We start from the raw sequence: 26,691 nt of genomic DNA, 5'->3' as shown, positions 1-26,691 counted from the left end.
CAAATGGAATAATATTGAATAAAACCCTTGAGCCTTGGGAATTGCCTGAGTTTCATGGCATCCTGCAGGTGGGAAAATTTAGTGCATCCTTTTGATTCCTGACCAGATTCATTGGCATCCTAGCATTCTACTAAAAGCAACACAGAATCAAAGGTAGGAGAGTGTTTCACTAAGGAAGACCCAGGGAACAAGGAAATGGGAGAGGTTTGGGTGGGATCTTTTAGTGGACCCCCCAGCTCCCATCAGCCCAGCCAGCAAGACCAATGGTCAGGGCAGGGTAGACCTGCCACATCAGCCCTTAGCTCCCCAGCCCTGAGAAAGGGGCTCTTTCCTTGATAAATAGGAACCATTAAAAGGACTAGAGGACCATGAAACCATCTGCATATAAGTACATACACTTCACTCCTGGCGAAGGGTGTCTGAGAAAAGACGTATGGAGTTTCCTTATAAAAGGATTTTGGAGATATGATCCCAGTGATGAGGAAGTGTCCAGGCCGGTAGTAATTGAGAGCATTCAATTGATCCCTGACCAGATTCAAGGGGCATTTCGCCCTGTGGTTCCCGCAGACTCCAAAGGGCATCATGAGCAGCAGAAGCAGCAACAGAAGGAGCAGGGATCTCATTCTGGCTCTGCCTCCTCCTTCTCCTCTTACCTGCCAAGGAGGCGAAGCAGAAGAACCCAACTACTCTTGCAAGACCAGACTGGGTGGGCTTTCCCAATCTGGGTGGTTTTCAACTCTACCTTCAGAGCTTGGAAGCACAAGGCAGGCACACCCCTCTTTCGCCAGCTCTGCATCTTGACTCAATCTGTCTCCAACACAGGAAATATTCTCTGCACCAACTTTTTCTTTCCCAGACACAGTGCAATTAATATGGTCATGCTACTTTCTGAGGCTGATGTAACCTCCAGAAATATCTCCTGAGCATTTAGAAGAGGAGATGACTATAATTTTGATTATTCCAAGTGGAATAAGTTTCATCACACTAACTTTCCGAAGTCTGGAATCTCTCAGGCAGCAGGTGCAGAGCTGGAGAAAAACATGATGGAGAAAAGTCAAAAGGTGTTTTTGGGAATTGGAAGTTTGGCCTGAACTTTGCTCCCAAGGACCAAAGAAGGAGCTGGATCCGACCATGGACTCTCCTTCCTTGGAGGTTTTGAAGCAGAGTTTGGATGGCTATCTGTTAGAGATGCTTTATAGAGCCAGTGTGGTTCAGTGGTTAAGAGCGGTGGACTTGTAATCTGGTGAACCGAGTTCGCTTCCCCGCTCCTCCACATGCAGCTGCTGGGTGACCTTGGGCTAGTCACACTTCTCTCGTCTCTCAGCCTCACTCACCTCACAGAGTGTTTGTTGTGGGGGAGGAAGGGAAAGGAGATTGTGAGCCCCTTTGAGACTCCTTAGGGTAGTTATAAAGCGGGATATGAAATCCAAACTCTTCTTCTTCTAGTTGGCCACTTTGGGTGGATTTGATTCCTGCCAATCCCTTCTGGTTCTCCCCCTGAAGGGAAGTAGCATGTTGGTGGTTTTGAAGCCACTTCAAGTGAATTTCCACCCCCTCTTTGAAAGGCTTCTCCAACAGAGGAAAGCTCTCTGGGGTTGGATGAGGGGAGAAATGTTGCTCTGAACTTTTGACTCTCCCTTCCCCTTCGACATGTTCTGCGGAAGGAGAGCTTCTGTTGCACATGGAGCCAACTTGCTCCTTGTCTTTGAGCAGAAGCTTCTCTACTCATAAACAAATTTTGTGCGCAGAAGCCAGGCTAGCATTCTAGCAGCTTTGTTATTCTTTATGAATTTATTTATTAATATTTATTTACTTTCTTACTTAATTATTTAATCTTTCATAAATTCCATGCACTATTTTTGCCAATCACCCCTAGAGCGCTTTACGTCAAGATAAGTCAGGACGATCATAACAAAGTTTACAGTCTTACTTTAGAGCATTCCAAAAGTTAAAATAATAAAACAGAATCAAATTACCTCAAGTTCCTAAGAATCTGGGTGGATGCTTTCTTTATTACATTTAAAAAAATAATAATTATTAAGTCTCCACAGATATTCCAATCACTTGTCTTCGTATACAGTTTAAAAAAACAAACAAAAACCCCACACAATTTCTTCCTGACTCCCCACCCTCCCTTCTCTATGTTTGTTTTTATTACTTCTTTTTATCAGATGTTTTAAAAAACCTGTTTTTATTATCAAAGCCCCAATGTCGTATTTCAGTAATGCGCTGCTTATATTTCAAATCCTGCCATTGACTTCGTGTATGGATGATAGTCCCCTTCATGGATCACTGCCTTGCCGTGGCAAACCGGCTTGAATAACCCAGAGAAGCTATGAGCTATGCCGTGCAGGGCCACCCAAGATGGACAGGTCATAGTGGAGAGTTTTGACCAAACGTGATCCACCTGGAGCAGGAACCGGCAAGCCACTCCAGTATCCCTGCCAAGAAAACTCCATGCACAAAGGCAACAGGCATATAAAAGTTATGACGCTGGAAGATGAGCCCCTCAGGTCGGAAGGCGCCCAACATGCTACTGAGGAAGAGCGGAGGACAAGTACAAGTAGATTCAGAGCTGATGAAGCAGCTGGGCCAAAGCCGAAAGGACGCTCAGTTGCGGATATGCCTGGAAGCGAAAGGAAAGTCCAATGCTATAAAGAAAAATATTGCATAGGAACCTGGAATGTAAGAACCATGAACCTTGGTAAGTTGGATGTGGTCAAAAATGAGATGGCAAGAATAAATATTGACATCCTGGGCATCAGTGAACTAAAATGGACAGGAATGGGAGAATTCAGTTCGGATGACCATCATATCTACTACTGTAGGCAAGAAACCCGTAAAGGAAATGGAGTGGCCCTCATAGTCAACAAAAGAGTGGCGAAAGCTGTACTGGGATGCAGTCTCAAAAATGATAGAATGATCTCGATATGAATCCAAGGCAGACCTTTTAACATCACAGTAATCCAAGTTTATGCACCAACCACTGGTGCTGAAGAAACTGAAATTGACCAATTCTATGAAGACTTACAACACCTTATAGAAATGACACCAAAGAAGGATGTTCTTCTCATTATAGGGGATTGGAATGCTAAAGTAGGGAGTCAAGAGATAAAAGGAACAAGTGGCAAGTTTGGCCTTGGAGTTCAAAATGAAGCAGGGCAAAGGCTAATAGAGTTCTGCCAAGAGAACAAGCTGGTCATCACAAACATGCTTTTCCAACAACACAAGAGGCGACTCTACACATGGACATCACCAGATGGGCAGCATCAAAATCAGATTGATTATATTCTCTGCAGCCAAAGATGGAGAAGCTCTATACAGTCAGCAAAAACAAGACCTGGAGCTGACTGTGGCTCAGATCATCAGCTTCTTATAGCAAAATTCAAGCTTAAACTGAAGAAAGTAGGAAAAACCACTGGGCCAGTAAGATACAATCTAAGTCAAATCCCTTATGAATACACAGTGGAAGTGAGGAACAGGTTTAAGGATTTAGATTTGGTGGACAGAGTGCCTGAAGAACTATGGATGGAGGTTCGCAACATTATACAGGAGGCAGGAACTAAAACCATCCCAACGAAAAGGAAATGCAAGAAAGCAAAGTGGCTGTCAAACGAAGCCTTACAAATAGTGCGGGAGAGAAGGCAAGCAAAATGAGAGGGAGATAGTGAAAGATACAGGAAACTGAATGCAGATTTCCAAAAAATAGCAAGGAGAGACAAGAAGGCCTTCTTAAACGAGCAATGCAAAGTAATAGAGGAAAACAATAGAATGGGGAAAACCAGAGATCTGTTCAAGAAAATTGGAGATATGAAAGGAACATTTCGTACAAAGATTACCATAATAAAAGACAAAAGTGGAAAGGACCTAACAGAAGCAGAAGACATCAAAAAGAGGTGGCAAGAATACACAGAGGAATTATACCAGAAAGATATGGATGTCTCGTACACCCCAGGTAGTGTGGTTGCTGACCTTGAGCCAGACATCCTGAAGAGTGAAGTCAAACGGGCCTTAGAAAGCACTGCTAATAACAAGGCCAGTGGAAGTGATGATATTCCAGCTGAACTATTTAAAATTTTAAACGATGATGCTGTAAAGGTGCTACACTCAATATGCCAGCAAGTTTGGAAAACTCAGCAGTGGCCAGAGGATTGGAGAAGATCAGTCTACATCCCAATCCCAAAGAAGGGCAGTGCCAAAGAATGCTCCAACTAGCGGACAATTGCACTCATTTCACACACTAGCAAGGTTATGCTTAAAATTCTACAAGGCAGGCTTAAGCAGTATGTGGACCGAGAACTCCCAGAAGTGCAAGCTGGATTTCGTAGGGGCAGAGGAACCAGAGACCAAATTGCAAACATGCGCTGGGTTATGGAGAAAGCTAGAGAGTTCCAGAAAGACATCTACTTCTGCTTCATTGACTATACAAAAGCCTTTGACTGTGTCGACCACAGCAAACTATGGCAAGTTCTTAAAGAAATGGGAGTGCCTGATCACCTCATCTGTCTCCTGAGAAATCTCTATGTGGGACAAGAAGCTACAGTTAGAACTGGATATGGAACAACTGACTGGTTCAAAATTGGGAAAGGAGTATGGCAAGGCTGTATATTGTCTCCCTGCTTATATAATTTATATGCAGAATTCATCATGCGAAAGGCTGGGCTGGATGAATCCCAAGCCAGAATTAAGGTCGCTGGAAGAAATATCAACAACCTCAGATATGCAGATGACACAACCTTGATGGCAGAAAGAGAGGAGGAATTAAAGAACCTTTTAATGAGAGTGAAAGGGGAGAGTGCAAAATATGGTCTGAAGCTCAACATCAAAAAAACGAAGATCATGGCCACCGGTCCCATCACCTCCTGGCAAATAGAAGGGGAAGAAATGGAGGCAGTGAGATATTTTATTTTCTTGGGCTCCATGACCACTGCAGATGGTGACAGCAGTCACGAAATTAAAAGACGCCTGCTCCTTGGGAGAAAGGCAATGGCAAACCTAGACAGCATCTTAAAAAGTAGAGACATCACCTTGCCAACAAAGGTCCGTATAGTTAAAGCCATGGTTTTCCCAGTAGTGATGTATGGAAGTGGGAGCTGGACCATAAAGAAGGCTGATCGCCGAAGAATTGATGCTTTTGAATTATGGTGCTGAAGGAGACTCTTGAGAGTCCCATGGACTGCAAAAAGATCAAATGCATCCATTCTTAAGGATATTAGCCCTGAGTGCTCACTCGAAGGACAGATCGTGAAGCTGAGGCTCCAATACTTTGGCCACCTCATGAGAAGAGAAGACTCCCTGGAAAAGACCCTGATGTTGGGAAAGATTGAGGGCACAAGGAGAAGGGGACGACAGAGGACAAGATGGTTGGACAGTGTTCTCGAAGCTACGAACATGAGCCTGACCAAACTGTGGGAGGCAGTGGAAGACAGGAGTGCCTGGCATGCTCTGGTCACGAAGAGTCGGACACGACTAAACAACTAAAAAACATCAAATGGATGATAGTTTGACAAATAAGATATCAATGGTCTCCATTCTTCCTGAAAAGATTCGTCCTCATGTTTAGCAGGTAATTTCACCATTTCAACATATTTCCCCAGTTTCAAAAGCCAATCCTCCCTCTTTCCACTTCTGTGCAAATAAAGTTCTAGCTGCTGTGGTTGCAAACATAAATAACCCAGTCAGCTTTCTTTGGACCTTTAATTATTAAATTTATATAGGAGCCTTCATTGGATTGCTACAGGTTGAATTGCTATAAGAATAAGTGCTTAGTAAGCTTTCCACTAGTCTGGAGAGATGAAAGTCTAAGTAGTTTGCAATCTTGGCTAATGAATCTAACTGCTTCATCAGTGGCTGTTCTCTCAATTATTTTTACTTGCCCATCTGATCTTGGTTTTGCTCTATAAATGGGGACCTAAATGGGAGGAACCTGAGTTGGAGGAGGAGGCCTCTCGCTCTTCCTTCCTGACTGAGCATAAGATGCTGTCAGGGGATGATTAGCTGCTTGTGCTTAAAATTGTGCCCCTTCAGAGTTTGTGCGGCCCCACAAACCTCTGTGTGTGACAGAGCTCCTCAGACATGTCTGCTCTAGTCACTAGTAGAGTCTGACAGTGGCTGCCTGCGGAAGCGCTTCCAGCAAAGAAGTTCCTTAACGGAAACGCGTCTCCTGGACTCACGACGTGGCAGCTTCCGGCGAAGCATGGGTCTCCCTGCAGTTGCTTCTGTCACCTCCCCGCTATTTTCGCTGGATGTGTCTCTCACCCCTTTCTCTCCCCTGCTGTTTCCTGCCTGGGCTGCTGCGTCTCTCTCAGCATTACTGAGATCCTCCTCCAGAGACCCCTCGCTCCCCCTCCTTGTCCCTGCTTTGGCTGCTGACTCTCTCCCAGTCTCTGGGAGCCCTACCAACTCCCTTTCCTCTGATGTCAGTTCCCTGACATCCACCTCCCCTCCAGGGCCCCCTTCTCCCCCGCCCCTACTCTCTCCTCTGGGCGGTGAGGAGCTGAAACCCCGAAAAGAATCCTCTTCATCTTCAGACGTCTCGAACATTTCCCTCCATCGGTCTTCGTTCCGACTCGCTGAATCCTCCTCCACCTCGGAATCAGAGAACCCCTCCAACTCTTCTTCTTCGTCGGTGGTGGCGAAGTATTCCCTCCGGAACCTCGCCACTGGCTGGGGTTTACGAGGGAATCTCTGATGAAAAGTTTCAATCAAAACCTCGTCATCTACATCCTCTGCCCTGACCCAGGTGTTTTCCGACTCCGGCTCCCCTTCCCACATTACCAAATACTCTACTTGCTCTCCCTTCCACCTGGAATCGAGAATCTCCGCTACATGGTAGCTGTGTTCTTTTTCCTCCATAGCTGGTCCCCTATTGACCCTCCCCTCTCTGTCCCCTTTATACGGTGACAGCAACGACCTGTGGAACACTGGGTGCAACTTCATGTGGTTCGGTAACCGGAGTCTGAAAGCCACTGGGTTGACCTGTTGCGTGACTTCAAATGGGCCCAACCTTTTGGGTCTTAACTTCTTACAACCTCCTTTGAATGGTAACCCTTGGGTGGACAGCCACACCTGGTCCCCCACCCTAATGCTTTCCCCTTCCCTTCTGGTTTTGTCTGCCTGCCTCTTATATTCCTCCTTCGCCCTGTTTAAATTAAGTTGGAGCTGGCGATGGATCGCTTCCATTTCTTCAACGAACTGTTCTGCGGCTGGAACGCTCCAGTTCTCCCCTTCCCCCCCCTGGGAAGGCTCGGGGATGACACCCGTGATTAGCCAAAAAGGGGCTCATCCCCGTGGACACGTTCTCTGCATTGTTGTAGGCAAATTCTGCCAACGCCAGCTTCTCCACCCAATCATTCTCTCTGTCATTCACATAACACCTCAAATATTGCTGGAGGACACCATTAGCTCTTTCCGCCTGCCCGTTGGTTTCTGGATGACGGGCAGTTGAGAAATTCACCTCTACATGCAATAAGCTCATGAGCTTCCTCCAGAACCTGGAAGTAAATTGTTTCCCTCGGTCAGAAACCACCCTCAAGGGGGCGCCATGCAGCCTAAACACATTTTCCACAAACAATTTAGCGGTTTCTTCCGCTGTGACCGCATGTGAGAAGGCTATAAAGTGGGCCATCTTGGTTAACAGGTCTACCACAACCATGATGGCTGTTTTCCCTTTGGACCTGGGCAGATCAGTCATGAAATCTATTGCCACTGCCTCCCATGGCCTTTCCGGCGTGGGTAGTGGTTCTAATAAACCTGCCGGTGCCCGCCTCTCCCCCTTGGCTTGTTGGCATTGGTCACACCCTCTCACATACTCCCGCACATCTTCCCTGACCTTGGGCCACCAGAATTCCCTGGTAACCAGCCACATGGTTTTGTGTTGCCCAAAATGCCCTGCTGTGGGGCTATCGTGCAGTTGCTTGAGTACCTTTTCCCTCAATTCCCCTTCAGGTATGTATAACGCTCCCTTGTAGTACAACGCCCCGTTTCTCTCCTCAAAACCCCCGGGTTTGTCTCCCTCCCTCCTGAGACCCCTGAGTTTGTCCTGGGCGTATTCATCCTGCACCGTTCCCTCTACCAGTTCCCTTTGCCCCACCAATGCCGCCCCACACACCCAGCGGTCCTCGGGAATGACATGGGTCTCTTCGGGGGCACCCTCTCCCTCCAAATATTCAGGTTTGCGTGAGAGAGCGTCCGCCCTAACGTTCTCTGGGCCTGGTACGTAACAAATCTCAAAGTTAAATTTGGAGAACTCCTGGGCCCATCTCAACTGCCGTTGGTTGAGCACTCGCGCAGTTCTCCAATACTCTAGATTCTTATGGTCCGTGCACACTTGCACCTTCTGTTGTGCACCAATTAGTAGGTGCCTCCATCTCCGGAAGGCCTCATGAATCGCAAGAAGTTCCCGGTCGTACACCGTGTAGTTCCTCTCAGATTTGTTCAGCTTTCGCGAAAAGAAGGCACACGGTCGCCACTCTGACCCCTCCTTCCCCAGCTGCAGAAGAAGCACCGCCCCTATGGCTCTGTCAGAAGCGTCTGTTTCGACCCTCAGCTTTTTTTGTAAATCCACATGTAGAAGTTGTTCATCAGAGGCGAAGGCCCTTTTCAGTTCCTCAAACGCTCGCTCCGCCTCCCCCGTCCAAACAAACTTCTTTTTACTGCTGAGACAGTCCGTGATGGGCGCCGTCAGGTGGGCGAAGTTTCGGATGAACTTACGATAAAAGTTTCCAAACCCTAGGAACCTCTGCACATCCTTCTTGGTCTTGGGTGTTTTCCATTCCAGCACCGCTTGAACCTTGCCGGGGTCCATGGCCAACCCCTTGTCTGACAAGCGGTACCCCAGGAATTCCACCTCCTTGGTATGAAACTGACACTTCTCCAGTTTCACCCACAGCCTGTTGGCTTGCAGCCTGCTCAACACTTCTCTGACGTCTCTCACATGTTGCTCCTCATTCTCCGAATACACCAACACGTCATCTAAGAAGGCCACGCAATTCTTGTAGAGCAAAGGCCCCAGTACGTGGTTCATGAAGGCTTGAAAACACGCGGAGCCTGTTTGTAATCCAAAAGGCATAACGAGGTATTCAAATGCCCCCAAAGGGGTGAACATGGTGGTCTTCCATTCATCCCCTTTCCTTATACGTATCAGGTTGTACGCCCCCCTTAGGTCCAGCTTTGTAAAAATCTTTCCTTTCCGCACCCTGGTCAAAATATCATCAATCCTGGGCATAGGAAAAGCCGCCGGCTCTGTCACTGCATTTAACCGCCTAAAGTCACATACCAGTCTCGGCTTGTCCGTGTTTTTTTATCCACAAAAAACACTGGGCTACCCCCCGCTGCCTTGGACTCTCTGATGAAGCCTCTCTTCAGGTTCTTGTCAATGAACGCTCGCAACTCCTGCATTTCCCTGTCTGACATGGCATACAACTTGCCTACAGGAAGCTGTGCTCCAGGGAGTAAATTGATCTGGCAATCAAAGGGCCTATGCGGGGGTAGTTGGTCAGCTTCCTTCTCGCTGAATACGTCGCTGAGATCAGCATACTGTGGTGGCACCTTCCCCTTCCCCATTACTTCAGTCCCTGCCAGGGTGGCTTGGGCCCCTGCTGACCCCTTTCCCCCCCTGCAGTGTTCTAAGCAATGTGCTGAACCGAAGGAAACCACTCTTTGATGCCAGCCCACCAGCGGATCATGTAAGGCTAGCCAGCTCATTCCCAAAATAATGGGAGCGCCTCCCAAGGTGGCCACATTAAACGCTATCAGTTCTGTGTGCCTTGCCACCCTCATTATCATTGGGACGGTCTGCAAGCTAACTCCTCCTCCCAACAGTTCCCTGCCATCGATCGTGGTCACCTGCAGGGGGTTGCTTAAAGGGATAGTCTGTATCTGATGTTCAGCAGCAAACTCCTTGCTCATAAAATTGCAGGAGCTGCCTGAGTCCAACAGCGCCTTTATTTTTAGGGGGTGTCCATTTTGCAGCTCTAGCGACACTTCAATCACTAGAGCAGGTCGAGGAGCTTCTGGCACGGGCACTTTCACTGCTCTTTGGCCTGGCTGCAGTGCCCTGACGGTGGCAACCAGGCGTTGGCTTTTACCTGCTCCGTTTCTCCCTGCTCTCCCCCCTCAACTGCTCCCACCATCCCTTGCCATTCCTTCCTCTGGGGGCAGACTCTGGCAAAGTGGCCTGGCTGTTGGCAGAGATAGCATTTCCGGGCTCCCTTTCCCTCCTTCTTCGCCCCCTCACTGGGCTTTGAAACTGCGCGCGCGGGCTGTTCCGATTTCCATCGGCTCTGCCGGCGGGAAAGCTGGCTCAGGAATGTCTGGAATGCGTAACTCCTTCCAACGTTCCCCTCTCCCTTCCCGCCTCTCCAAAGCTCTTGCCTCCTGGCGCGCTCCAATGGTCAGCGCAGATTTGGTCAGCTGATCCATAGACACCGCCCTGGGGCTCCTGGACAGCTCGTCTTTCACAGCCGAAGAAAGACCTTCTTCAAATAGCATCTGAATGGGTGCTGCCGATAAATCCCACCCCAATCTGTGAATCAGCATGGTAAATTCAGTCCAGTACTCACGGACAGATCTGCTTCCCTGCTTGCAAGCCATTAGCTGTCTGCGCACCACCCCTTCCTCAATATCGCTGGAAAACATGATATCCATTGCACGAAAGAATTTCATAGTGTCCTTTAGGATATCGTTGTGCGTTGCCATCAGGGGTCGAACCCAGTCCCGCGCCCCCTTCTCAAGATGCCCAATTACGAAAGCAACTCGCGATTCCTCATCAGGGAACTCATCAAACTGCACATTCAGGGCATATTGCATCTCGGTCCTAAAGGCATGGTAATCCTTGGGGTCCCCCCCAAACTTCTGCACCAATCCTGGTACCTTTCTGGGGAACTGAGTGGTTCTCCCCTTTTTGTCAGCATCCTGAGCCCTTCTCTCCTCGAGCCTCGCCGTCTGCAGCGCAAGTTGGACCTCCAGAGCTTGATACCTTTCTTCCAAGCTTGGACCAGCTCCAACCCCTGCCTCTCCGGTTCCGACTGGGTTGCTCATGATGCTTTCTCCTGCACAGGCAGCGTACAGAGACTGTCAGACTGCTGTCAGGGGATGGTTAGCTGCTTGTGCTTAAAATTGTGCCCCTTCAGAGTTTGTGCGGCCCCACAAACCTCTGTGTGTGACAGAGCTCCTCAGACATGTCTGCTCTAGTCACTAGTAGAGTCTGACAGTGGCTGCCTGCGGAAGCGCTTCCAGCAAAGAAGTTCCTTAACGGAAACGCGTCTCCTGGACTCACGACGTGGCAGCTTCCGGCGAAGCATGGGTCTCCCTGCAGTTGCTTCTGACACCTCCCCGCTATTTTTGCTGGATGTGTCTCTCACCCCTTTCTCTCCCCTGCTGTTTCCTGCCTGGGCTGCTGCGTCTCTCTCAGCATTACTGAGATCCTCCTCCAGAGACCCCTCGCTCCCCCTCCTTGTCCCTGCTTTGGCTGCTGACTCTCTCCCAGTCTCTGGGAGCCCTACCAACTCCCTTTCCTCTGATGTCAGTTCCCTGACAGATGCCTCCTCTGAAAAGGTTTGGCAGGCAGGGAATCCAACTATCTGACATCGTCTCATTGCTTCCCTCCAATGCTGAACTTGTTGCTGGCTCACTCGTAATCTGGTGATCCACTCAACATCAGTGCACAATGTGTCATATTCTGGACAACGCATTAAAATCCATTGCACTCCAGTCAAGGATTGGCTAAGGTCAGTTGCTACTCTTTGGAACAGGGAGCAGAGCTTACACAATACAGAAATTAAACCCCCAGACTACGGAAGAGAACTTAAATGAATTTCTCAATTTATTAATATACAAAGTTTAGGAGAACAAAATGATGTGAACTTCTGAATGATACAGCATACCTGTAGAAAATGGAGCATAGGTATTTGAATATCTAGAAATGACATAACTAGAAAGTATTGTTGAATATCAGAATTGATATGCAAAGCAAACAGACCAAAAAACCTAACTCCTATCTCCCTCTAGACTATCTTGTTGTGAGAGAAATATAAGTTCCCAAAACACAAAATTATTAAAAGATAATAGTTTACAAACTACGGGCAGTACACCAGGACTCATTGTAGTCATGGGCAAAGCAAGGTAGCAAAACATTTCCTCCCATCTTCCGGTTCATGTGAACAGGACTACATAAAAGCTGGGCTAAGAATGAACATAATCCCTTTCAGAGGTGGAAAAGGAGGAACATGGAGGAGTAGCTGTGTTTCCTTTATGCACTTCTGGACATCAGGAACATGGACTATTTTAAGAATCAGGTGTCCCCTTAATTTCTGGTTGTCAGGTGCTCCTTTGTGTTCAGATCAGGCCTCAGCACAATAACGTAACACTTGGGAAGGAAGATGCAGCCCAGAAGCCCAGCGCTGGAGGCCAACATAGAGAAGATCTGCACGGCCACCATGTACTTGCCCTTGGTGCTCAGGTAGGTGGGCACAAAAGAGACCCAAACACTGCAGAAGACCAGCATGCTGAAGGTGATCAGCTTGGCTTCGTTGAAGGAGCCAGGCAGCTTCCTGGCTAGGAAAGCCACCGTGAAGCAGGTGGCAGCCAAGAAGCCCAGGTAGCCGAGGGCAACGTAGAACATGGCCACAGACCCTTCGTTGCATTGCAGGACGATCTCTTCCACCTGGGAGCGCATGTCAGGCTCTGGGAATGGGGGAGAAGAGCCCAGCCAGATGGTGCAGATGAGAACTTGCCCCCCAGAAGAGGAGATGACAATGGAGTTGGCCAGACTCTTGCCCAGCCATCTCCTCACCCTGTTCCCGGGCTTTGTGGCCAGGAAGGCCAGCACCACCGTGATGGTCTTTGCCAAGACAGAAGAAACAGCAACTGAGAAGATGATGCTGAAGGCCGTTTGTCGGAGAAGGCAGGTCTCTTTCCTTGGGCGCCCGATGAAGAGGAAGGAGGACAGAAAGGAAAGCAGGAGGGAGACGAGGAGGATGTAGGAGAGGTCCCGGTTGTTGGCTTTGACTATGGGAGTTTCCTTGTATTTAATGAAGATTCCCAACACAGTGCCTGCTGTTATAGATAAGAAGAGGGCAACGGAAGCTAAAAACATTCCTAAATATTCTCCATAAGTCAGGAAGGTGGTAATCTTGGGGACACATTGATCTCTGTCCTTGTTTGAATGGTGATCTTCTGAGCATTTGGTGCAATGTTCTGCATCTGGGGAAGAGAAAAAGAGTGGCTGCAGCATCAGTTATATCCCTAATGATCTGAACTCGATTACATTTTGAAGAAATCCTAGAGATTTCTTCTTCCAGGATGTAATGAAGGTGATTGTAAAGACGTTGAGGAAGGAGCCACATTCCCCAATGTCTGCAGAAATCTCACAAAAAGTGTGTGAGACTGGATTTCTGCCCTGTGTTTACTCTCTCCAGAAATACCTTCCCCCTTGGAGTCACCCACCTTCCTGGGCGGAGAAGGTCCCTTCCGCACACCGAGCACAAGCATAGCAGCAAATGGGCTTTCCTTCTAGAACCACCTTGGCATATCCAGGTCGACATTTTTCATTACACCTGGAACGAGGCACGGCCTAACCAGAAAGACAAGAAGGTGCAACAAAGAGGAACAGTTAGGAGTATTTGTTTGTATGTAATTCACTCATAGAGTGAGTTCAAATGGATCTCTGGGCTGCAGCCTTTGACCCCTCATCAGGGTCCTTTCAACCCCCCACTGACCATTGGGGTGACCAGAATATCTTGTTCTTCATAATTCGTTCGGGACAACTGAGGTTTGCGCCACAGAACTCTGATTCCTCTTCTCCATTTACCTGCTTCCCTGCTTAATAAATCTTCAAAGAAAATGGCAATGGAGTCTGAAATGTGATTTCCCCAAAGTTCAGGATTCGGATAATCTCTCAATCACTAATTAAGACAAATTTAATATAACTTTTCCAAATAGTGGTTTCCCTCACTCTGTTTTTGAGGCATGCAAGGTTTCCTCTTATTGCTGATGAATGCCCTAGTTATTTCTAGTTCATATGCCATTCCTTAACATTAACCTTATATTACAATAGGAGGGTTTTTTTTAACTTCTCATCCTTCACCAACAGCCGTGCACCTCTCAATTTCTGCACATACAATAGTTTAACATTTGCAACATCTACAAGTGAGCTTACTCCATAAATTTAAAATATCCACAATAAATCAGTAATTATCATTTCTAAAATAAATTACTTTCCATCCTTCTGCATGTATGAAAACCCAATAGTTCACTTTTACTAGGGGCTTTCCCTTTTCTTCTTATCTACGTAGTCCTTTCTGTCGAAGATTCTGGTGTCTTCTCTGAGGACCTCTGTGCTCTATCCTTTCTTTGAGCACCCCAAATTCACCTCCTATCTCAGCTGCTGTGAAAAGAAAGAGTGGTGGTTGCAGCTGTTATTGACGGTCAAGACACCATTGGTCAACCTGATATCCTGATATGGTCATTTTTCAGCGGTTGTTTAAGGAAAAACATAGTAATCATCTCCTAGCCTTCTCCCTTTGTGATTCCCCTTACCTTGTTGAATTTCCTGGGCCACTCAATGGCTTCTGGGTTAATGGTGAACTTTATTCCAGCAGACGTATCTCTCCTTATATTCCCAATTTTCAAAATGTCATAAGAGATATTGGGAAACATCACCCAGTTCACAATATCAAAGTCCGCTGGTAGCTCCCAGTTCTCATCCAAGCACAGTCTGCCTCTGGAAGTATTCAGGCACTGGATTTCTCTTAAGAAAGGGTGAAGCTGGAATGGCAGGGGAAAACACCAGCATTAAGAAAACGGGAAGCCAAGATGGATATCTCAGTCCTACTCACTTCAACCTCTTATGATTTGGGGCTGCGTGTATCTCATGTAGACTGGAATTCCTATTCAGCCATTTTTATTACTACAGACTCTGCAAGTGCTCCAATTTTCCAGGGATGTCCCTGAATTAGAGACAGTTTTTCATTTGATCCTGGAATTTCCCAACTTTGCTTAGAATGTCCCTATTTTCATTGGAGAAATGTTAGCAGATGTGGAGTTATCCAACCCACAAGGCGTCCAATCCTATATCGGGAATTTTTATTATGTTTAATATTTTAGTATGAATTTCTTTATGTTGGGAGCTGCCCAGAGTGCTGAGGCAACCCAAAAAGACGTGTGGGGTATAAAGAGTGCTATTTTTCTATGGCACCCACCTGAGAGGTGCCAAAACTGAGTTTCAGTGAGTTCCGCCTCTAAAAAGCTCTGGATATCAACAGTAAACACTGGTCAACAACAAATTTGTTGTCTGCGTTTTTTCAGTTGATTTAGAACGAATCTGATGCACTGAATCCAAAAATCACATTGGTTTTGTTCAATCAGGTCAAGTTTTTGAGCTATGGCCACATGTCATTTTTTAGCGTTTTTGTTCACATGTACGCTTGTGTGGAGCATTTTATAAGAAGTTGGTGGGGGTAAAATGCCATGTCAAATAATTGTTTTGATTGGAAATGATTATTTTAATGACAAGAAGTACTCAGGTCCAATAGTTCTGGGTGATTATGTCGAAAAGGGATCAGTTTGAAGTCATAAAACCTTGAAATGTTCCATAAATTGGTGCGGCAAAGCATAAAGTTATTTTGGTATTAAACTTGGTGACCAGGATAAAGCTTGGGTGCCACACATGGTGTGCAAGGCATGCACTGAGACTCTTCATGGGTGGACCAATGGCAAGAGGAGTCTGAACTTTGGAATTCCCATGGTCTGGAGGGAGCCGACAAACCATGTCACTGACTGCTACTTCTGCGCTCTTGATGTGACTGGGATCAACAGAAAGAACTGGAGCAGCCTCAAGTATCCTGATCTTCAATCAGCACATCGTCCTGTAGCTCATTGTGATGAAATTCCAGTGCCTATCTTCGGAGAACTTCCTGACATTAGTGACGAAGATGCCTCCAGTGTTGAAGGACATGAAGAAGAAGTGGTTCTTGATGCTCCACATCCATTTTCCCAAAAGGAGTTGAATGATCTAGTTTGCGACCTCAGCTTGTCAAAGGACTCTGCCGAACTGTTGGCATCCAGACTGAAGGAAAAAAACCTCTCTGACAGTGCTTGCATCAGCTTCTTCCGCAACAGGCATCAAGAGTACCAAGGCTCTGGACAAGGATGGTGACTGATTCACTTACTTGTGCCAGGCTTTTCCAGGATTGACCATGGAGAACTTGAAAGCTGGCATCTTTGACAGTCCTCAGATCCGTCAGCTCATCAGAGATCCATAGTTTGGAAACTCAATGAACGAAGTGGAACTGGAAGCGTGGAAGGCATTTGTTCTGGTAGTGAAGAACTTTCTTGGCAACAATAAGGCCAGAAACTACGCAGAACTTGTCAACAACATGCTGACTGCTTTCAGAAACCTGGGCTGCAACATGAGCGTCAAGATGGACTACCTATTTTCACATATGGACCGGTTTCCTGAGAACCTGGGTTCAATGAGTGACGAGCAGGGGGAGATATTCCATCAGGACATGAAAGAGATGGAGACCAGGTATCAGGGTCGCTGGGACGCAGTCATGATGGCTGACTACTGTTGGACTCTGAAGAGAGACCTCCCTGCCGCTGAGCACTCCAGGAGTTCCAAGAAGTTCAAGCCCTGAAGTTTGAAAAATGGTGAAGCAACATGCAATTTACGTGTACTTACCTTTATCAATGCCCACCATTCAGTTTACAGTAATCGATGTTTCTATCAGGTAATCAATATATGTTGTTGGAAAAACATTTTCTCTCTCTTAAAAACATATTTAGGATGATATGTGTTGACAAAAATCAGCCGATAATGCCACAAAAATGTAATCGATTTTGTCACAAGATCTGATTTTTTTCAAATCAACATAGCACAAAAACCTGACCTGATGGAGAGAAACGGATGCCATTTCCTGATTCAGCAGTGCAAAAATACCCTAAAGCTGTTGTAGAAATCTAGACAACATTCAAAAAGTAAAAAATTGTTGCCCAGTGATTATCGTTATGGAATGGGACGTCTCTATTTTCATCAGAGAAATGTTGGGCTGTATGCTACTATTACTAGTACTAATAGTAACTATGATATTTTGCAGGTCTATCCCCAGTCAAGATCAGCATCTGTGTCGGCTGCAGGTTGCAAAAAGGGGAAGGAAATACCTGCCACGGCTGTAGCCTTGCGTGTCCCCATTGCTCTCCTTCCTCCACCATCAGCCTCCTCTGGGATCTCGATGAAAGCGAAGCATGCAAGGCCTGAGCCACAGCCTGAACATGGATGTAAGTGCCATAGCTGTCAAAAGACAGGGCGCTGTTCCGCCCCTCTTGGGGCAATGTCTGCAGGTTCTCCTCCTCTCTGCATCTTACCCTGCCTTTCACGGACAACAGATGCTTTGAATATGAACACCAAAATGCTTGATGGAAATAATACGTAAGATCGGTCTGCCATTTATATTTGTCACCTTTGCTGCTCCTTATTCCAGTCTGAATTTCAAAGGACAGAGAACCATGGAGGTGCTGGAACATATCTGGAGGGAGGTAAATGCCAAATCTGATTTCTAGCAAAGCTGTTGTGATCCAGACTTTTTCCCCCACTTCCTTCTCATAGAAATGATGTATTAACACGAATGCTAGGATACTCAGTGCACTGGTTATATAGGAAACAAATACCCCAACTTGTCTCCATAGGAAAAAAGGTTCCCCAGGCCAGATAAATTGATCCATATCATATTCTTGTACTCTTTTTGAGAAAGCAATGCAGATCCCTTTGCTGAGCATCAGAGGTTTCACAGCGCTCACAAATCTTTCTCCATTGTCATTGTCTGGAGTGAAGAGGCCAATCCACGTCCATCCAAAATACAGGAGCAATTCAACAATCCCCTGGTACTGACTTTCCTCTTTGGGAGTCATCCGGTAGACAAAAGGGAACAGGGTTTTACCTTCGAGAACCTGGGCAGTGAAGCCATAACTGATCTAGCAAGCAAAGCAAAGATCAGCAATTTATTTTACTTTCAACATAAGATTTTTAATTATCTGAAATGACTGATATCTATCTAAATCTCTGCTGGCTGAAGCTGATGGGAGTTTTAGTCTGAAACATCTGGAGGTGTCAAGTTAGTGAAGGCTCAGTTTTGAAAAAGGGATGTTGGATCCATAGCTCAGGATTTTCCCATTTTGAAAAATATCCCTGCTTCACCCCTCCAAAGAGAAAGTAGAATTCTACGCAGTTGAAATTCTCTTTCCCTCCATGCTCTCCCACTACTTACCTGTGGGATTTTGTAGATGCCTGACAAGGCTGAAATCACTCTTGAAATGAAAGTGTTGCTTCTTTCAAGAACAGCCAGCAGGTGATTCTGAACTCCACAGTGATAATTGGGAATATTGCATCCACTGCCTGCAAGCAGCTCTAGCATGGCCTCCGAAGTCATCCTTGCATCGCAATAGTTCTCATAGAGGTTGTAGCCCAGGGTGATGTTGGGTAAGAGCCTGAGATCCTGGTTGATCTCTTGGATGGTGAGCGGGAAAGGCAACACGTGCCAGAAGTAACCAGGTGCCTCCCTGCAATAAATGAATTCTTTAAAAAGAGTGAAACTGATATTCATATTAATGGGATGGAGGAAACATTATATAATCCACACAGATTAGTATTTATTTATCCTTTTGCATTAATATCAAACCTTTTCCTGTCTAGCATAGAACAAAAATTTGGAAATCTTGGAGCTTTGATGCAAACAGCACACAGAGCTGTTCAACAGTGGAAGAGACTCCCTCCGAAGGTGACCATGTGTCATGGATGCTTCAGGTGAGATTCCTCTGGGTTCCTTCCATCTCTACAACCCGAAGATTCTTTTCTACTATGGTTCTATGAGTAAGAAATGAAGGCGCCCCACAAAACGTGTGATATACTGGGAAGTTGCTGCAAGGGCTGCTTTTGCTGCAGTGGTCTTTGGCTTCTTGCAAAGGTCTAGACTATAGGTAGATAAGAGACCATTTGATAAAACGAGGAGAAGCACCAAATACCTCAGTCCCCTTTTAGTTACAAATGAGGCCTGGTGGCTTTCAGGTTTGAGTGTGTGGTAAAATCTATAATTTTGCCCATGTTTGGATCAGTGACTCCACCAATGAGGACACACCCTGGTGTGTATTATTTTATATAATCATTTTATTTGAAGCATAATGTTCCACCCTTAATTTTTTAAAAAAGCAGTGACAGAAAGGAAAAAGTGCTGAGATTGGAGGAGGAAACCTTTAATGTAGCCCATGGTGGGCTGTAGGTCTCCTGTGGTATTGTGTCAAGAGAAGTGGGCTAAGGTTGTTCACAAATGATCCAAATAGAATAAACAAAAAATAATTTTGGCAGCTTGGAAATTGCTTGAGTTTCATGCCTCCCTCTGGGATAGGAAACAGGTACCTTTGGATTCCACGTGAAGAAATATCAAACATCTCACTACTTAGAAATGAGGCCAGTTGTGTATGTGAAAAAAGGAATAATTCCTTTTCAGATTTTAGAGACCTGACTCCACGAACAAAGAAGGCTCCTGATTGATATTATTTTATTCATCATTTCAATTAAAGTACATCTTTTCTGCTCTTCAGCCACCAAACGTCACCCAGAGGATCTTAAATTCCATTTGTAAAACTGTAGCATTCCCTAACGACAGTTTCTGGATTGTCCAAATGGAATAATATTGAATAAAACCCTTGAGCCTTGGGAATTGCCTGAGTTTCATGGCATCCTGCAGGTGGGAAAATTTAGTGCATCCTTTTGATTCCTGACCAGATTCATTGGCATCCTAGCATTCTACTAAAAGCAACACAGAATCAAAGGTAGGAGAGTGTTTCACTAAGGAAGACCCAGGGAACAAGGAAATGGGAGAGGTTTGGGTGGGATCTTTTAGTGGACCCCCCAGCTCCCATCAGCCCAGCCAGCAAGACCAATGGTCAGGGCAGGGTAGACCTGCCACATCAGCCCTTAGCTCCCCAGCCCTGAGAAAGGGGCTCTTTCCTTGATAAATAGGAACCATTAAAAGGACTAGAGGACCATGAAACCATCTGCATATAAGTACATACACTTCACTCCTGGCGAAGGGTGTCTGAGAAAAGACGTATGGAGTTTCCTTATAAAAGGATTTTGGAGATATGATCCCAGTGATGAGGAAGTGTCCAGGCCGGTAGTAATTGAGAGCATTCAATTGATCCCTGACCAGATTCAAGGGGCATTTCGCCCTGTGGTTCCCGCAGACTCCAAAGGGCATCATGAGCAGCAGAAGCAGCAACAGAAGGAGCAGGGATCTCATTCTGGCTCTGCCTCCTCCTTCTCCTCTTACCTGCCAAGGAGGCGAAGCAGAAGAACCCAACTACTCTTGCAAGACCAGACTGGGTGGGCTTTCCCAATCTGGGTGGTTTTCAACTCTACCTTCAGAGCTTGGAAGCACAAGGCAGGCACACCCCTCTTTCGCCAGCTCTGCATCTTGACTCAATCTGTCTCCAACACAGGAAATATTCTCTGCACCAACTTTTTCTTTCCCAGACACAGTGCAATTAATATGGTCATGCTACTTTCTGAGGCTGATGTAACCTCCAGAAATATCTCCTGAGCATTTAGAAGAGGAGATGACTATAATTTTGATTATTCCAAGTGGAATAAGTTTCATCACACTAACTTTCCGAAGTCTGGAATCTCTCAGGCAGCAGGTGCAGAGCTGGAGAAAAACATGATGGAGAAAAGTCAAAAGGTGTTTTTGGGAATTGGAAGTTTGGCCTGAACTTTGCTCCCAAGGACCAAAGAAGGAGCTGGATCCGACCATGGACTCTCCTTCCTTGGAGGTTTTGAAGCAGAGTTTGGATGGCTATCTGTTAGAGATGCTTTATAGAGCCAGTGTGGTTCAGTGGTTAAGAGCGGTGGACTTGTAATCTGGTGAACCGAGTTCGCTTCCCCGCTCCTCCACATGCAGCTGCTGGGTGACCTTGGGCTAGTCACACTTCTCTCGTCTCTCAGCCTCACTCACCTCACAGAGTGTTTGTTGTGGGGGAGGAAGGGAAAGGAGATTGTGAGCCCCTTTGAGACTCCTTAGGGTAGTTATAAAGCGGGATATGAAATCCAAACTCTTCTTCTTCTAGTTGGCCACTTTGGGTGGATTTGATTCCTGCCAATCCCTTCTGGTTCTCCCCCTGAAGGGAAGTAGCATGTTGGTGGTTTTGAAGCCACTTCAAGTGAATTTCCACCCCCTCTTTGAAAGGCTTCTCCAACAGAGGAAAGCTCTCTGGGGTTGGATGAGGGGAGAAATGTTGCTCTGAACTTTTGACTCTCCCTTCCCCTTCGACATGTTCTGCGGAAGGAGAGCTTCTGTTGCACATGGAGCCAACTTGCTCCTTGTCTTTGAGCAGAAGCTTCTCTACTCATAAACAAATTTTGTGCGCAGAAGCCAGGCTAGCATTCTAGCAGCTTTGTTATTCTTTATGAATTTATTTATTAATATTTATTTACTTTCTTACTTAATTATTTAATCTTTCATAAATTCCATGCACTATTTTTGCCAATCACCCCTAGAGCGCTTTACGTCAAGATAAGTCAGGACGATCATAACAAAGTTTACAGTCTTACTTTAGAGCATTCCAAAAGTTAAAATAATAAAACAGAATCAAATTACCTCAAGTTCCTAAGAATCTGGGTGGATGCTTTCTTTATTACATTTAAAAAAATAATAATTATTAAGTCTCCACAGATATTCCAATCACTTGTCTTCGTATACAGTTTAAAAAAACAAACAAAAACCCCACACAATTTCTTCCTGACTCCCCACCCTCCCTTCTCTATGTTTGTTTTTATTACTTCTTTTTATCAGATGTTTTAAAAAACCTGTTTTTATTATCAAAGCCCCAATGTCGTATTTCAGTAATGCGCTGCTTATATTTCAAATCCTGCCATTGACTTCGTGTATGGATGATAGTCCCCTTCATGGATCACTGCCTTGCCGTGGCAAACCGGCTTGAATAACCCAGAGAAGCTATGAGCTATGCCGTGCAGGGCCACCCAAGATGGACAGGTCATAGTGGAGAGTTTTGACCAAACGTGATCCACCTGGAGCAGGAACCGGCAAGCCACTCCAGTATCCCTGCCAAGAAAACTCCATGCACAAAGGCAACAGGCATATAAAAGTTATGACGCTGGAAGATGAGCCCCTCAGGTCGGAAGGCGCCCAACATGCTACTGAGGAAGAGCGGAGGACAAGTACAAGTAGATTCAGAGCTGATGAAGCAGCTGGGCCAAAGCCGAAAGGACGCTCAGTTGCGGATATGCCTGGAAGCGAAAGGAAAGTCCAATGCTATAAAGAAAAATATTGCATAGGAACCTGGAATGTAAGAACCATGAACCTTGGTAAGTTGGATGTGGTCAAAAATGAGATGGCAAGAATAAATATTGACATCCTGGGCATCAGTGAACTAAAATGGACAGGAATGGGAGAATTCAGTTCGGATGACCATCATATCTACTACTGTAGGCAAGAAACCCGTAAAGGAAATGGAGTGGCCCTCATAGTCAACAAAAGAGTGGCGAAAGCTGTACTGGGATGCAGTCTCAAAAATGATAGAATGATCTCGATATGAATCCAAGGCAGACCTTTTAACATCACAGTAATCCAAGTTTATGCACCAACCACTGGTGCTGAAGAAACTGAAATTGACCAATTCTATGAAGACTTACAACACCTTATAGAAATGACACCAAAGAAGGATGTTCTTCTCATTATAGGGGATTGGAATGCTAAAGTAGGGAGTCAAGAGATAAAAGGAACAAGTGGCAAGTTTGGCCTTGGAGTTCAAAATGAAGCAGGGCAAAGGCTAATAGAGTTCTGCCAAGAGAACAAGCTGGTCATCACAAACATGCTTTTCCAACAACACAAGAGGCGACTCTACACATGGACATCACCAGATGGGCAGCATCAAAATCAGATTGATTATATTCTCTGCAGCCAAAGATGGAGAAGCTCTATACAGTCAGCAAAAACAAGACCTGGAGCTGACTGTGGCTCAGATCATCAGCTTCTTATAGCAAAATTCAAGCTTAAACTGAAGAAAGTAGGAAAAACCACTGGGCCAGTAAGATACAATCTAAGTCAAATCCCTTATGAATACACAGTGGAAGTGAGGAACAGGTTTAAGGATTTAGATTTGGTGGACAGAGTGCCTGAAGAACTATGGATGGAGGTTCGCAACATTATACAGGAGGCAGGAACTAAAACCATCCCAACGAAAAGGAAATGCAAGAAAGCAAAGTGGCTGTCAAACGAAGCCTTACAAATAGTGCGGGAGAGAAGGCAAGCAAAATGAGAGGGAGATAGTGAAAGATACAGGAAACTGAATGCAGATTTCCAAAAAATAGCAAGGAGAGACAAGAAGGCCTTCTTAAACGAGCAATGCAAAGTAATAGAGGAAAACAATAGAATGGGGAAAACCAGAGATCTGTTCAAGAAAATTGGAGATATGAAAGGAACATTTCGTACAAAGATTACCATAATAAAAGACAAAAGTGGAAAGGACCTAACAGAAGCAGAAGACATCAAAAAGAGGTGGCAAGAATACACAGAGGAATTATACCAGAAAGATATGGATGTCTCGTACACCCCAGGTAGTGTGGTTGCTGACCTTGAGCCAGACATCCTGAAGAGTGAAGTCAAACGGGCCTTAGAAAGCACTGCTAATAACAAGGCCAGTGGAAGTGATGATATTCCAGCTGAACTATTTAAAATTTTAAACGATGATGCTGTAAAGGTGCTACACTCAATATGCCAGCAAGTTTGGAAAACTCAGCAGTGGCCAGAGGATTGGAGAAGATCAGTCTACATCCCAATCCCAAAGAAGGGCAGTGCCAAAGAATGCTCCAACTAGCGGACAATTGCACTCATTTCACACACTAGCAAGGTTATGCTTAAAATTCTACAAGGCAGGCTTAAGCAGTATGTGGACCGAGAACTCCCAGAAGTGCAAGCTGGATTTCGTAGGGGCAGAGGAACCAGAGACCAAATTGCAAACATGCGCTGGGTTATGGAGAAAGCTAGAGAGTTCCAGAAAGACATCTACTTCTGCTTCATTGACTATACAAAAGCCTTTGACTGTGTCGACCACAGCAAACTATGGCAAGTTCTTAAAGAAATGGGAGTGCCTGATCACCTCATCTGTCTCCTGAGAAATCTCTATGTGGGACAAGAAGCTACAGTTAGAACTGGATATGGAACAACTGACTGGTTCAAAATTGGGAAAGGAGTATGGCAAGGCTGTATATTGTCTCCCTGCTTATATAATTTATATGCAGAATTCATCATGCGAAAGGCTGGGCTGGATGAATCCCAAGCCAGAATTAAGGTCGCTGGAAGAAATATCAACAACCTCAGATATGCAGATGACACAACCTTGATGGCAGAAAGAGAGGAGGAATTAAAGAACCTTTTAATGAGAGTGAAAGGGGAGAGTGCAAAATATGGTCTGAAGCTCAACATCAAAAAAACGAAGATCATGGCCACCGGTCCCATCACCTCCTGGCAAATAGAAGGGGAAGAAATGGAGGCAGTGAGATATTTTATTTTCTTGGGCTCCATGACCACTGCAGATGGTGACAGCAGTCACGAAATTAAAAGACGCCTGCTCCTTGGGAGAAAGGCAATGGCAAACCTAGACAGCATCTTAAAAAGTAGAGACATCACCTTGCCAACAAAGGTCCGTATAGTTAAAGCCATGGTTTTCCCAGTAGTGATGTATGGAAGTGGGAGCTGGACCATAAAGAAGGCTGATCGCCGAAGAATTGATGCTTTTGAATTATGGTGCTGAAGGAGACTCTTGAGAGTCCCATGGACTGCAAAAAGATCAAATGCATCCATTCTTAAGGATATTAGCCCTGAGTGCTCACTCGAAGGACAGATCGTGAAGCTGAGGCTCCAATACTTTGGCCACCTCATGAGAAGAGAAGACTCCCTGGAAAAGACCCTGATGTTGGGAAAGATTGAGGGCACAAGGAGAAGGGGACGACAGAGGACAAGATGGTTGGACAGTGTTCTCGAAGCTACGAACATGAGCCTGACCAAACTGTGGGAGGCAGTGGAAGACAGGAGTGCCTGGCATGCTCTGGTCACGAAGAGTCGGACACGACTAAACAACTAAAAAACATCAAATGGATGATAGTTTGACAAATAAGATATCAATGGTCTCCATTCTTCCTGAAAAGATTCGTCCTCATGTTTAGCAGGTAATTTCACCATTTCAACATATTTCCCCAGTTTCAAAAGCCAATCCTCCCTCTTTCCACTTCTGTGCAAATAAAGTTCTAGCTGCTGTGGTTGCAAACATAAATAACCCAGTCAGCTTTCTTTGGACCTTTAATTATTAAATTTATATAGGAGCCTTCATTGGATTGCTACAGGTTGAATTGCTATAAGAATAAGTGCTTAGTAAGCTTTCCACTAGTCTGGAGAGATGAAAGTCTAAGTAGTTTGCAATCTTGGCTAATGAATCTAACTGCTTCATCAGTGGCTGTTCTCTCAATTATTTTTACTTGCCCATCTGATCTTGGTTTTGCTCTATAAATGGGGACCTAAATGGGAGGAACCTGAGTTGGAGGAGGAGGCCTCTCGCTCTTCCTTCCTGACTGAGCATAAGATGCTGTCAGGGGATGATTAGCTGCTTGTGCTTAAAATTGTGCCCCTTCAGAGTTTGTGCGGCCCCACAAACCTCTGTGTGTGACAGAGCTCCTCAGACATGTCTGCTCTAGTCACTAGTAGAGTCTGACAGTGGCTGCCTGCGGAAGCGCTTCCAGCAAAGAAGTTCCTTAACGGAAACGCGTCTCCTGGACTCACGACGTGGCAGCTTCCGGCGAAGCATGGGTCTCCCTGCAGTTGCTTCTGTCACCTCCCCGCTATTTTCGCTGGATGTGTCTCTCACCCCTTTCTCTCCCCTGCTGTTTCCTGCCTGGGCTGCTGCGTCTCTCTCAGCATTACTGAGATCCTCCTCCAGAGACCCCTCGCTCCCCCTCCTTGTCCCTGCTTTGGCTGCTGACTCTCTCCCAGTCTCTGGGAGCCCTACCAACTCCCTTTCCTCTGATGTCAGTTCCCTGACATCCACCTCCCCTCCAGGGCCCCCTTCTCCCCCGCCCCTACTCTCTCCTCTGGGCGGTGAGGAGCTGAAACCCCGAAAAGAATCCTCTTCATCTTCAGACGTCTCGAACATTTCCCTCCATCGGTCTTCGTTCCGACTCGCTGAATCCTCCTCCACCTCGGAATCAGAGAACCCCTCCAACTCTTCTTCTTCGTCGGTGGTGGCGAAGTATTCCCTCCGGAACCTCGCCACTGGCTGGGGTTTACGAGGGAATCTCTGATGAAAAGTTTCAATCAAAACCTCGTCATCTACATCCTCTGCCCTGACCCAGGTGTTTTCCGACTCCGGCTCCCCTTCCCACATTACCAAATACTCTACTTGCTCTCCCTTCCACCTGGAATCGAGAATCTCCGCTACATGGTAGCTGTGTTCTTTTTCCTCCATAGCTGGTCCCCTATTGACCCTCCCCTCTCTGTCCCCTTTATACGGTGACAGCAACGACCTGTGGAACACTGGGTGCAACTTCATGTGGTTCGGTAACCGGAGTCTGAAAGCCACTGGGTTGACCTGTTGCGTGACTTCAAATGGGCCCAACCTTTTGGGTCTTAA

At 46.0% G+C, this 26,691-nt stretch overlaps 1 protein-coding gene across 1 annotated transcript; it reads right to left on the bottom strand.

The window, feature by feature from the left end:
• Positions 1 to 11,861: 11,861 nt before the first annotated feature.
• Positions 11,862 to 20,861, bottom strand: LOC309523055 (vomeronasal type-2 receptor 26-like). The gene is made up of 6 exons (XM_082206839.1): positions 20,068 to 20,861; positions 18,264 to 18,555; positions 17,161 to 17,970; positions 14,539 to 14,766; positions 13,447 to 13,573; positions 11,862 to 13,203 (listed from the first exon to the last, which is right to left on the bottom strand). Exons 1-6 carry the CDS (start codon positions 20,292 to 20,294, stop codon positions 12,305 to 12,307), a joined length of 2,583 nt encoding a protein of 860 aa, XP_082062965.1. The 5' UTR covers positions 20,295 to 20,861; the 3' UTR covers positions 11,862 to 12,304.
• Between the last annotated feature and the right edge of the window lie 5,830 nt (positions 20,862 to 26,691).

This window comes from Podarcis vaucheri (assembly GCF_965113315.1).
Source record: "Podarcis vaucheri genome assembly, chromosome: 18".
Taxonomy (NCBI): domain Eukaryota; kingdom Metazoa; phylum Chordata; class Lepidosauria; order Squamata; family Lacertidae; genus Podarcis; species Podarcis vaucheri.
The sequence above is the reverse complement of the archived record's forward strand: the minus strand, read 5'-3'. Positions and strand labels throughout refer to the sequence as shown.